The sequence below is a fragment of the Rosa rugosa genome, chromosome 3 (genome assembly GCF_958449725.1).
Source record: "Rosa rugosa chromosome 3, drRosRugo1.1, whole genome shotgun sequence".
NCBI classification, from domain to species: Eukaryota; Viridiplantae; Streptophyta; class Magnoliopsida; order Rosales; family Rosaceae; genus Rosa; species Rosa rugosa.
The window spans coordinates 1427588-1440609 of record NC_084822.1 but is presented as its reverse complement, the minus strand read 5'-3'; the positions used below and the strand labels follow the sequence as shown (position 1 = coordinate 1440609).

The window sequence follows — 13022 nt, the reverse complement described above, 5'->3', positions numbered from 1 at the left end:
TCTCTCTCTCAAATTCACAAAGCTAAGCTAGGGTTACGATTTGCACAGAGAGAGAGAGAGAGAGAGAGAGAGGCACAATGCTTGCGCCGCTTCTTGAGAATGGTGATGAGGCGGGTCGGGTTGGAGCGAACCGACCCGAGAGGGTTCCGACGGAGCCGCAGAGGATTTTTCATAAGCTGAACGCAGTCGCGGTGATGGTTTTGCTGCTCATCATCTTCTTTCTCCAGTACTTTCTCATCAACGGCTACATAACGCTGTTGTTGGTGTCTGTTCTTCTTGCCGGAGCGCTGGAAGTTCCGGGAAACGTACTCAGGTTGGTCGAGTCCGACTCATGGGAGAGGCGCTTCAAGGTCAAGTTCTGCTTCCTTTTCTGTGGATCTCTGAGTATGTGCCTGATCGTCTGCTTCGGGATATACTTCAACCGTTCTTGTGTGTGCGCTCTTGTGTGTGCAACTGGAGCGCGCGCATGATTTTGCCATCCTACTTAGAGCAAATAATTTGTACTAGACATTCTGTGTTGCTCTGTAAGGCTCTGGTTTCTGGATTTCGCGACGAATTCTGTTATGGAAAATTTTGGTTTGAAGGATTTTTCCTTTTTATATAATATTTTTACTGTTCATGCATTTATTGTTTATTATTTTTCGTTATTCTTGTTATATTTATTTATATATCTATGGAAAGCGATAGCCATAAAAGTTAATTTTTGGTAAAAAGCTACGACGACTTTGGCCCCGTTCTGGAAAAATCACAAGTTTCGGATCGGGCTCGAAATCTGCTCTCCAGCCACCGCGGTTGCGGACGCCGTGCAAGGTGGATTGCTTGGCTAATGTAAGTGGGTCTCTGGGTTTTGTGAATTTTGAATATATATATATTAATGATCTTCTTGTGAGTTTTACAACTGTTATTCATGTTGTGTATGTGTAAATTGATTGGAGTAGGTGGTGGATTTGTGATTTTTTCTGTTTTGTGTTAGAAAATGAAGATAATGATTGGGATTGCAGTTTTTATCAATTTTGTTGTGAGAAAAGGCTTAGTTCTCAGTGAGGTTTTTTCCTTTTCTTTCTCTTGATACTGGGTAATTGTACTGCTTCCCTGCTAAAAAGTCTGGAGTTTGCTTGTGTGAATTTGATCTTGTAGCAGTTATTATTATATTGATTTCCTTGGATTTTGCAAAATTTAGTGTCAGAGATGAACATGAAGAATAATCAATTTCAGTTTTGTTTGTTTTGGTGATTTATTTTCTTGTGAAAAAGTCTAGGTTCTAAGTGAGTTTCAGTTTTGTGAATACACAAGTATAGTAGTACTGAATATTGAGTAATGGTATAGCTTCTTAGATACAGGATACCTTATTCCATTTGTTTGTTACAATACAGGCATACCTCGATCCGTGCAGAGTCATACAGAAAATCAGATCAAAGTTAGGATCGCTGAAAAGGATAGTCAGATGTTGCCAGCACAGGTATCTCTCATTTCCAATCCAAAAAGTCAATCCATAATTCTATAGATATGTTCTCTCTTGACGTATATGTCTATCTCCATTAGAGTCACAGAGCCTGTATATATGCTTGTAAACTGTTGACATGCATGTGTCCCTGTGATCCAGGTACTTCAATGAAAGTACCATTGTTATTTCACTTAATCATTTGTTTAGGCAACTGGTATCTGGAAATTAGAGTATTGTGTGTCACAAGTTGAAATTCACATTGCATTAACATGTCTTTGTGTCCACCAACTACCATGGTAATCTCTTAACCTTTCTTTGTCATGAATGAAGCGAAATAAGTAAATTTCTAATTTCATTGTCTCTGGTTTGAGGCATTCTGCAGTAAGTGTGTTAGAGAAACTAAGAAAAGCTAGGAGCTGAACTCCTGCAGGGCTAGGAATTACTATCTGTCTGATAGTGTGAAAATCCAAAAACCCAATGGGATCTAGAAGTTTAAATTCGGGACTAAGGGCTTGTTTGGTAGAGTGAACTAGCTAGGACAAACATAAGTAATATATAACTCATTTTTAGGACCATGTTTGAGTATTCCTTTTATGGACTATGAGTCTAGTGATGGTGGGAGGACAACCCTCCTTCCACCTTCCCTTTACTTTTGGTGGTATTATCGTGGATTACGCCAAATTCACCGTGGAAAGAAAAGAAGTCCTATTTTTTTTTCTTGTCTGCTTTCTGCTTGCCTTCTCTCTGTGTTTGTTTATCTAGCTTTGATTGTCTTTGTTTTGTGATATTCTCTTCTCCAACACTATTTGGGATTCTTGATTTGAAGATTTCTGTTCTCATATTGACTCTGCATTCGGATTAAATCTGGTGCGTACACAGATAGTGTTTCTCCATTTCCCCGGTTTCTTCTTCCCCTTTTCTTTTTTAGAGTTTTTCTTAGTTAACATGATTAAAAATGCACTCCAGTCCTCCCTACCCTCAATCTATATCATTCCCGGTAGGAACATGCAAGGCAACCGAGCAAGATTTTCGCAAAGCGATCCTTTTGATTGCCATTGAGAAGAAAGGATAATTGTGGAACTGCACAAAAATTTCTTCTGGCTGAATTGTGTTTAACTGATACATATAGGACCCCATTGAGTAACAGAAATTAGAGAGTGATAAGAGAGAGATGAGATCGGGGCGTGAGCAGAGTGTAACGGGTAGGAATTTGGTGAAAAGTGGGATGAAGTTGTGGTGTGTACTTACACCGCATCAGTATAGGTAGCTGTTATGTCGGGACAGTTGGGTGCGTTTGAAAAATGATGGATTGAATCTTGAAATAGGGAAGAAGAGAACGGAACAGATTCAATGAGGGAGATGTTCACGAAGAAGCTGGGGAAGAGAAGGAGAGAATAAAATACTAAACAGGAGAAATGGGACTGTACATGGAATTGTTCACGAATAAGCTGGAGAAGAGAAGGAGAGAACAAAATACTAAGTAGGAGAAGTGGAAACTGCACAGGGTATGGATTGATTTTTTGTTTGTTATTCTCTTCTGTCTAGCCCCCCTGTCCACCATCACAGGTCAGGATGCCGTCCATTATCTGCGACAATCTTGAAAATTAGGTAGTCTAAAATAGTAAGGTCAACCAAACCAGCCCTATTGTCTTCTCCACTCTCTCCTCCCTCTCGCAGTCACATCTGATGTGATTTTGTTTACTTGCTATCTATAAAGGTGGCAATAGTTAGTAGGCCGATAACATCCCTACATACTGCATTTGTGGGGAAACCAAATGGTCCTTTGCTCAAGCACAGGGGGATATCTTATCCACCTCTTTTCGTTCTAGATGAGATTCTTCCAAACATTAATTTCCCTCATTTTGCTGATGTTTTGTGGGCCTCAAGGCAGCAGTCAAGAATCGTAGGGTAGAAGTGGTGTTGAGAATTGCACTCGAGAGAGATATTTGTGGCCTGTTGAGAAATTTACTTCAGGAGAAAACAATAAATGAGTGAATTTCTTGGCCTGCTCTCATAATCAACATATTGAATAGAAGTGCTCTAAACCCATCTAAACGAGATAAAATGCCCTCAGTGAATGAGGGAAATGGTAGTAGGCTGTAAAGCTCTATAGGATTATCAAATACTTATGGTATGGTTAGTGTAACTACCAGCACATCTGTGACTGAATAAAATATTGTTAACAGTAATATTTTATTATATTCCTCAAGAACTGACTTTACTTCTTTATTATGTCACAACGAATATTATATCAAATAGAGAAGTTCCTTGAGAGTAATATATTATATCAGGTTTTAATTTGGGTTAACTATCCGTTTTGATTATTAATAATCCTTAAGAATTTGTCTTAAAATTATATCAGCTCCTCCTTTCTCCTTCTCATTGATGGATATGAAAAATGTAAGCAGGTTGGGAGAAATTATTCATTGTATGTTCTGGTTTTATGTTCAATACAATGGAATGTATATGTGGTATATAGTATATGTACTATATTGGGGGAGCTAAACCTCTGTAAACCCCCGGTAGAGGATGCTGTACAGTCGTAAACTTGTAATTAGTTGCTTGGATTGCGACACTTGTAGGATTATAGGATCATGAATTGAGTCTCTCTTGTACTGATGATGAGTTCCTGGTGTTTTGCAGAGAGATTCTCCTTTCAAGGCACTGTTTTCTGGACGCATGCGCAGCTTATTGTTTGTGCGACTGGTTTGTCATCAGGGGGTTCTTGTTGAGCTCTGTCTTGTGTGTGTGCTTTACTTCTTTCTCACTTTAAGACTATTAGACTTATTGGTCCACGGAGGAGCAACAGTAAAATAAAAAATCAAATACAAACTTCCTTAGCTGATCAACATACATATGGTTAAGTCGTGCTGCTGAAGCTTGTGCAAGAGGTCTCTGAGATCTTTGATAATGCTCAACTCAGAAAAACCTGTCACCGATGAGTTGACTGCCTGAACAAATCCATGCAGCTTGACTCTACAAGCAGACCTCTGCACTGAAATTATGTCGGTCTGAGAATGAAAACTGAGAGTCTAAAAACTCTGGACAGTGTCCTGCTTGAGATTGGGTTCGATTGAATGAATGCAACATCGGCATTCAACTTGATGTATTCTTTTCTTTCCGGCTGCAGACTTCGTGCTATTGATAAGGATGTGGGATTGCTGGCACGGTAGTTCGCCCACCATTTATTGACAAAGCAAACATTTCAGGGGCCAGTTTAGTGGCTGATCATACTGTTAAATTAAGGCAATATGAACAAATGTTCTTAGCCATTTGGAGAAATCCATCAACACGTTTTGAATTGGTTTTATTAGCGAAAAGGTGTTTTCGAGATCCCATATGATCCGATTGTTTGATTTCCTTTGGTGTATAATTTACATCTTCTCTGATACTTCAATGAATCGAAATTTCTCTCAAAAAAATAAAATAAAAATAAATCGCAGCATGACCACTTGAGGCAAAATAGATGTCAAAATCCAAATCCAAATCTTTTCTCAAAAAATAAAATAAAAATAAATAGCAGCATGAACACTTATGAAGGCAAAATAGATGTCAAAATCCAAATCCAAATCCAAATCAATGGGGTTCCATGAGAATATATGCATTCTTTGCTTTGCTAGCTAACATAAAGATCAAATCACCAAGTCCCAGACATTATACAAGTTGATCAGCAAGGAGGTCTTCCCGAATCCTTGTATAAGAAAGTTCATATGCTGTTTCTCCAGAGTAGTAATTCAAATAATTTCTGTAATAATCAGAGTGGTAGACTACAAAATCGAAAAGCTCCGCAGAATTGGCTGCCCCTGCTTTAATTGCTTCTATAGCAAGTAACCTCTTCTCCTCAATTTCAGCTTTCTGTTTCTGAGTTATTGAATACATGGAATACATGTTGCAAGCAGTGCATATGGTTGAAACCATCCCCAAACCAACCATAATTACTATATACCAAACACTAGGCCACCCTAAAAACATTTGGACAACGGTAATCATCCGATCAGCGAAAACTGCAATACAATAGTCTAGCAGCTCCTGCAACGATCTCAATTAGTAATGCATAATTCATATATAGCGTTCAACTAAACAATTTATCAGAGAAATATATACTACTTACAGGCATGATAGCACTCAGACGGTAAAACACAAGGTATTGCAATCTTAGGAATGTTGCGATCATGAGGAATGTGCCAACAGCTTTAAAGTCGGGACAGATGAGCATCAGAACCAATGTTGAAATCCTCTCACATATGCTGAGGAGAATATCTAAGTCGACGAATTTGAAGGCTTCTATCTCGTCTGCCATTGTTGCCTTGCTTTGCAGCTATCCTATCGATCTAGGGCTTAAAAATATAACATATGAAGGCTTCTATCTAAACGCATAAATTTTATTAATAAAATATTTAATTTTAAGAAAAATATTAATCTTATTGTAATCTTATTCTAATGTATCATCTTTTATTAAAGTTTTGGTATATATTTTAAATTTCCAAAAAAAAAAAAAAATTCTAAGACTTCTGAGTGCACCTGTCAATGATAATGGAAATTGACGAAGGCCCCATTTGATATGAAATTCTGGCTCCACCACTTATTATATACTTATAGGATATATACGTATCACCGTGTCAGATATGACTACTGTCACCTAGTTAATCGCGGGTAGTGCTCCACTTGATTTGAAATTCTGGCTCCACCATTAAATACTTATAGGATACGTATGTATCACCGTGTCAGATATGACTACTGTCATCTAGTTAACCGCAGGTTAGTTGTCTCTTCAACCTTTCGAGGGGTAAGGTTGTTGTCTTCCCCTTGCACCGTCTTGATGTACTCGTTTTTCTTTTTCTTTTAAAAATTTTCCCTCGCTTTGTGGTTTGCTAAAAAAAAAAAAAAAAACCGCAGGTTAGTTGTAAACTTATAATTAAGGTAGAGATATATATAGGAGTAAAACTAGTGAAAATTAATGTACTAGCTAGCTACTACCGATTACCGTCTTACCAAAGTGGTTAAAGGAATATCAGTAAAAGCCATAGGTTGTGTTACAAGTAAGTTGATCGAGTCGTGCCCTTAATATCAGTAACAGCCTGGTACAGACTTCAAAGTATGCCCGAAAACAACTCGTCGTCAAATGCACCGTTAGTTTCACTCCGATGTGAATGACAATGCAAGTTGTAAATGTACTACGCCATTTGAGAATCATATGTTTACTATAAACACTTTGTTCCTTCCTTCTTTTTGATACATTTTCATGACATTTATCATTTATCCTTGGAATCATATCTATGGCAATCACCCATCCTTATAGTAGATGGTGATGCGCGCCTAGGAAAGACGGATGAAAGAGAACCTGCCATAAGAGATTGGCATTGGCCTATAGGTCCGTTGCGGTAGAAGGCCTTAGCTAGTGATTCGGAGTAAATTCCGAGATTCCCAAAATATGGATATTGGCCAAACTAATTGAAAAAAAAAAAAAAAAAAAAAAACTGATTCGACTGCCTTCAATGTTGATTAATGAAACTCCCAAATAAAAGGGGGACTCTGACCCCCGATTACAATAAACATGTAGAGAACATACTAACCACTGCAAGTGGCCTAGTGGTTTTTGCCTAGTTGGGTGTGCTCCCCAACCTAGGTTCGAACCCCGAAGCTGTCAAAGTGACGAGGCACTGTGCTACAATGCACAGTTGGAGCATTTCACATGCGCCGAAGGGGTTTATCTTGGGCCTAGGAAGTCTTTGGGTTCCCCTTGACAAAGTCAAAAAATGTAGAGAACATACTGAAATGATATTAGAAGTCTCTACAAAATACATGTATTCTAACAAGTGCCATTAGCAAAGAGTGCTCTACTGGCTACTCTATTTGTTTTGACAGAGCGGTGACATACCGGAAAAATAAGTCTATTACATCGAAGCATAATTGCAAAAATCACAGATTTCCTACTCTGTTGCAGCCAGAGAATAAATCCGATGACACTCAGTTTTATCCTGCCACTAGAGGCCCTTCTTTGGCTGAACTGTTGGAGTGGTTTGGTGATCACAAGAGGGGCCCTTCAGTGAAAATCCCGTTACCACCATCTCTATCTAGTGATGGGAATTGGATAGGATTGGCTCTATGTCCACGTTTTTCAGACCTCGAGAATTAAACTACCTCCATAGACAAAGTGAATCCAGAAATTGCTGAGCTTGTTTCTCATTTGGAAACTGAGAACGGTAGATTCAAATATCTTCACCACTATCGACCAACCAATGAAGAATTCAAGCGGTTATGTCCTACAGAATTCATTTGGCTATCTTATATACCACGTCAGGGGTATCTAGATCAGTTAAATAATTAGTGTGACCTCTTGGAGGCTTCATTTGCCAGCGAAAGGCGAGGGTTGTTTGCTGAAAAGTGTGGCCTCCGTCTTGTCTACCAGCATGATGAGCAAGAGTTTAAGGATCTGTGTATCTACATGAACTCGTTGCTGGACAAAAAATTAGAAAGATTGGAAGAACATGAGGCTCCCAAGAAAGGGTAAACGAGTTCTAGAATACCCTGAACCTGAGATTGAATGGGGATCTAATGCAATGTGGAATCTGGAGATCTACGACCCAAAAACGAGACATTCATGAAGCCTCTTTCAAAATCTCAGCTTTTGGAATGTTTTGTTTCTTGTTAAGTTTTTGTTTATATGTGTGTCATTTGAAGTGATACCAATAAAAGTCGATCATGCACGCTTTCTGTTTATGGTCACTGCAAGATGGCATGTTTGCTGCATTTCTAGTTATTGGAAGAGGTTTTGGTCTATGTCTTCTATGTGGTATTTTTTTTTCTTATATTAATAAAAAAAAAATAAAGAAACTGGTGGTGGGTTTCTGAATATAGTGGTTCTCTCTCATTTACGGAGAGAATTGGCGCTTCGTGCGAAGACCGCTAATGAATGAATACTACCGCCTACCTCTATTTTAATTCTAAAAAAATAAAATAAAAAATACCATGTATCCTATTATCACCTAAGTCATGTGCTTGCATGTCCGAGATACACATACATCGTCACCAACCCAACGTTAATAGATGATTAGCCAAAGCATACTAATCGAGTATGAAATATACGTATACTTAATGGAAATCAATCCCTTTAAATTGACAGGAATTTATGCATGAAGCTTCATATAACAGACTCTAGCTAACAAAAGTCAAAAGATAATATAACCCTAGAAACCTAAATATGTTCTAATTAAGTCCAACGCATAACCTCATATTTTTCTTTGAGTTTGCGCATCTCTTCCTCCAACTTGTGCATCTCTTCTCTGTGCTTCTGCTGCTCCTCCTTCAACCTCTCCCCAACTTGTTCCCTCTCCATCTTCAAGTTTTTCTCAAACTCATTCACCAAGGCTCTGTACCTTCCTTGTTTGGCTTCCAGCATAAGCAGTCCATGGTCACATCGATCTTTGACTTTGAGTAACAACTCCTCAAAGTACTTGGTGTCCCCAACATGATGATCTTTGCCTGATAATTTCTCTAATTGTTCGTCCAATATGCTATGAATGTCCTCAAGCTGATCATATGCTTGTCGATTGCCTCTGCGTTTTCTTCGTACATCCGAATAATAAGAACCCAGCAAGAAAACAATAGGAGAAGCGATTGACAGAACAAAACCAAAGAACAATCCAAGCACAAGATGAAGAAACTTAGGGTCGTCCAAGGGAGCAGCAATCTCAAGCGATCCCATTGTCAAAGATCGATTTTCTAGTACTGATGATCTGAAGGATCCATTGGCAAAGTATATATAAGAAAGCGAGATCAATGCTTGGTTTGGAAAGGTTGTTGCTTATAATGTACTATTTGTTAATTAATATGTTAGCGTGATTCCAGAGCTAACTTCATTAAGGAAATGGAATATATGTAGTTGGTAGCAGTTAAAAGAGAGATATCTCTAAAAGAGATTTGATTATTATTCGGACTCTGTACATGCCTTTTTGCTTTATATTGCACTTTGCTTTGTTCTGCACGTAAAATCCTTATACTAAACTTCCAACTCAAATCACATCTAATTTATGTAGAGAACCTTTTTACCAAATATAATCTCACATGAATTGTGCCATTAAAATCCATATCTATTATTTCCAAATTGAAACTTTTTCTTTAGAGGAAGGTGACAAACAATTTCCCTAAGAACAAATATATTACTAAATATAAAATTTCACCGTAAATATTACACTATAAAATTCCAACCGTTTAGTGAGAATGTAGTAAAGGGATTGGGTGACAACAAATGATCATAGTCGAATTATAGTCGTACGTTTACTTCAAAATTGAACCTAAGTATGTGTATTGATGTGGGTTTTTATTGGAGAAGAAAGTTGATTCATTCATAGTGGTAATATTACACAAGATATATTCACTTACTGTTGTTTGTGGGTGGCTTTCCATCAATTTTGAAATAACTCAAAGAATTCATCATAACCTAGTCCCCCACGTTTGTAAAATCTTAATTTTCTAAGACTCTAATCTTAGCATCATTTGTCCCTCCCTTTTGAATTTCTTCACTTCATTGTTGGAGCATCTCCAACAATGAAGTTATTTTGTTAGCTATATTTAGCTAAAAAGAGATGTATTTAGCTAAAAGAGATGTATAGGTAGTTTAGTTTTTGAATTAATTTGAACGTTAGAAAATATAACTTTGAGCTAAATTCTCTTTCCTCTCTAGCTAAATATAGCTAGAGAATGTAGCAAAAACTATAAAATGCTTTTGTTTAACTATTCTGCTGGAACATTATCCTCAAATTAGCTAAAATTTTAAATTATCTTGAAATAAAGAGTTGTCACTATGTTGGAGATGCCCTAAGTTCTCAACAAAGAATTAAGAATTATTCGAAGTTGACTGGATAAGAATAACTTTACGACCAGTAGTGTGACTTTTGTTTTAACAAAAACAAAAAAAGACATCATGGTTAATTGACTGCATTTTGATCAAATAAAATAAGTTGAATCATCACAAAATAGATTCAAAAATTAGATCGTTCATAAACTATCTGTAATTTTTACATTTAATTTAACCTAGTGCACAAGGCAAATTTACAATACACTAATAACCCTTTTTCTAACCCAAGTAAATGATCAAAGTATTGGTAAAGAAGAAGACCTTCTTCATCCACGGAGTGCAAACCCTGTCAACTGCTTTTCTACTTGCGGGAAGTTAACCAACTTACCAACAGTTGAAGATCCCCAATACGACACCGTATGGCCAATTAGATAGTGCCCGCGCATCGGGAGCGTATAGAAAGTGGTACGTCACTCTCGTCTCGTGTTGACGTCATCGTCGTCTTCTTCCTCTTCTTCTCCGCAGCAACAAAATAGCAGATTCTTTCGTACTCCATTGTCCGCTCCACACTCCCCAAAAAACTCCGATTTATCGGCCGATTAAATGGCCGACGATTATGTCCTCATTCCAAACGGAGAAGACGACCTTGCACTCATCACCACCACTCCCAAGCCTCCATGTGTCGCCTCCCTCGACGTCTTCCGCTGCTGCCTCTGCGTCTTCGTGAGCTCTCCCTCTCTAACCTCCGTTTCCAATTGAACTGTCAAAATTCGTAGCTTTTAAGCTTCTAGTCAAACTCGTTGACTTTCTAGACCCTACTGTTGAAGTGAATTTGAACTTTTTTCAATTCGAAGTTTTTGATGGAATTCTGGTGCTTAATTTGTGATGCATTGCTTGAATTCCCAGCTGATGATGGTGGTGGATTACAGCGGCTCGATTATTCCGGCGATTGCTCGCCGTGGAACGGTCTCCATTTGGCTGACTTTGTGATGCCGTTTTTTCTCTTCATTGCCGGAGTCTCTCTTGCTTTGGTCTATAAGGTACTCATGGTATGCATATATTAATTCAATTTCTACATTGCTCAAATATATACATTTGAGTTGCGGTATTAATTTAGTTTGCCATACTTGAAAAGTGCAAATGAAATGCTGATTTGAAAGTAACTAGCATTAATTTGAAACATCAGAATTCCCAAGAAACATGAATAAAAGTTGAATTCTTAAAGTTTTCAATTTCATGGTTATTATTCAACCTATTCATATATTAATTCTTTGTGTCTACTATGCATGTGATGCAGGAAGATCACTATCCAACAAGCGTTTGGATTGGCTGTCCAGATACAAAATAGCACTAGGTGCTGCAAAGAAGAATATCATATCTTCATCTTTGAGAAGTTACTGTTAGGCTTGATTGGATTTGAAATTTTCAATACCTGAATAAGTTTATCCATATAAGAAAGGATTTTGTCTTTGATGCTATATGAAAGTTTGATACTTTTTTTTTTTTTTTTGAAGGAAAAGTAAATTGAGTTTAATACTTTACTTTCATTGACTGTGGTAAATGGAGCTTTGTATCATCAATAAGGTTGTGTAGGTGGGAAGTAGTTGCTATAAATTTACCCCTTTTGAGAAGGAAGGATATTCTGTTAGTCTTTTTGGTTGATTTATTCATATTTCTGTGTCATTGTACTTCAAACACTCATAATATGGTTGTGGTTTTTGTTTACGAAGTCATTGACTGGAGATTCATGGGACAAGCCATTCCTAAGGAGAGCTCTGGAGCTCTGAGAGGAGTTTCAACAGTAATATGCCCAAATATATGCAATATCTACACCTGGGACTCACCGACTTAATTTTGTCCTGCTATATTATCATGTAAAGCATGATTTATACATTATACATAGATCCCAATTCGCCAGCTTTTTATCACTCTACCTTTTATATTCTTAGATTGTAATTAATCTACTGTTGAAAAGCCATTTAGTTTCTTAGTTGTCGCAATCTTTTTGACATGCATCACACCTCTTTTGAAACTGAAATCTTAAAAATGTCTTTTGAATGTTATTTCTTTTGTGAGGAAGCTAGGTTTCTTATCTATTGTTGGGAGCTTGAAAGGGGTGTGAACCATGTCATTCTCTCTCTCTCTCTCTCTCAGTGTTAGAAACATCACCACTGTAAGAAAGGAAATGTTTTTGTACTGTGATTAAATAAGGTAGCAGTTGTCTGTTTACAAAGGTGCCGGTGGCATTCAAGTTCTCATGAAAAGCAATGAAAGAAAATTAGCCGAAGAAGATGAGTCAATACTGATGGCCTCGGGAATCCCTTACACCATCATCAGGCTGGTTTGGTACAAAACTCTCCACATGGAACTCAAGGCTTTAGCTTTGAAAAGCTTAGTTGATGCCAAAATTTTTTCCTTTTTTTTTTTCTTCCCTTCCTGCAGCCATTAGAGAACTAACCGAACATATGTGGATCAATTATGCATAGTTTCTTCATGTCCTTTGTGAAATTCAAATCAGTCTGCTCTCTTTACATTGCTGTCATCTAATATACATGGGGAAAAAAATATGTACTATTCACATTTTGTAAAGGAGGCCTGAATTTTTGAGCAATTGTAAGCAATCCTAGACGATGTCTGAATAGATCATTATGTAAAGTTCACTCATATGATACAAAAGTGCATTGGTCATAGGAGAGAAGAGAAAGACTCTGGCTGCACTGAAGATTAAGGAGAAAAAGGTTGACTTGGACAAAGAGTTGAAGTCCATACAGCAGCTCACCA

General features: G+C 37.6%; 1 protein-coding gene and 2 long non-coding RNA genes across 3 annotated transcripts; 2 read left to right on the top strand and 1 right to left on the bottom strand.

Moving 5' to 3' along the window:
- The first annotated feature begins 689 nt into the window (after positions 1-689).
- On the top strand, positions 690-4777 carry LOC133739257 (uncharacterized). Its single transcript, XR_009860502.1, has 3 exons — positions 690-828; positions 1374-1459; positions 4088-4777. It is a non-coding gene; the product is annotated as an uncharacterized LOC133739257 (long non-coding RNA).
- A 318-nt stretch (positions 4778-5095) lies between these two features.
- LOC133736866 (uncharacterized) lies at positions 5096-5744 on the bottom strand. The gene is made up of 2 exons (XM_062164466.1): positions 5556-5744; positions 5096-5473 (listed from the first exon to the last, which is right to left on the bottom strand). Exons 1-2 carry the CDS (start codon positions 5742-5744, stop codon positions 5099-5101), a joined length of 564 nt encoding a protein of 187 aa, XP_062020450.1. The 3' UTR covers positions 5096-5098.
- Positions 5745-10684: 4940 nt separating this feature from the next.
- On the top strand, positions 10685-12193 carry LOC133741316 (uncharacterized). Its single transcript, XR_009861797.1, has 3 exons — positions 10685-10964; positions 11148-11281; positions 11539-12193. It is a non-coding gene; the product is annotated as an uncharacterized LOC133741316 (long non-coding RNA).
- Positions 12194-13022: the final 829 nt, after the last annotated feature.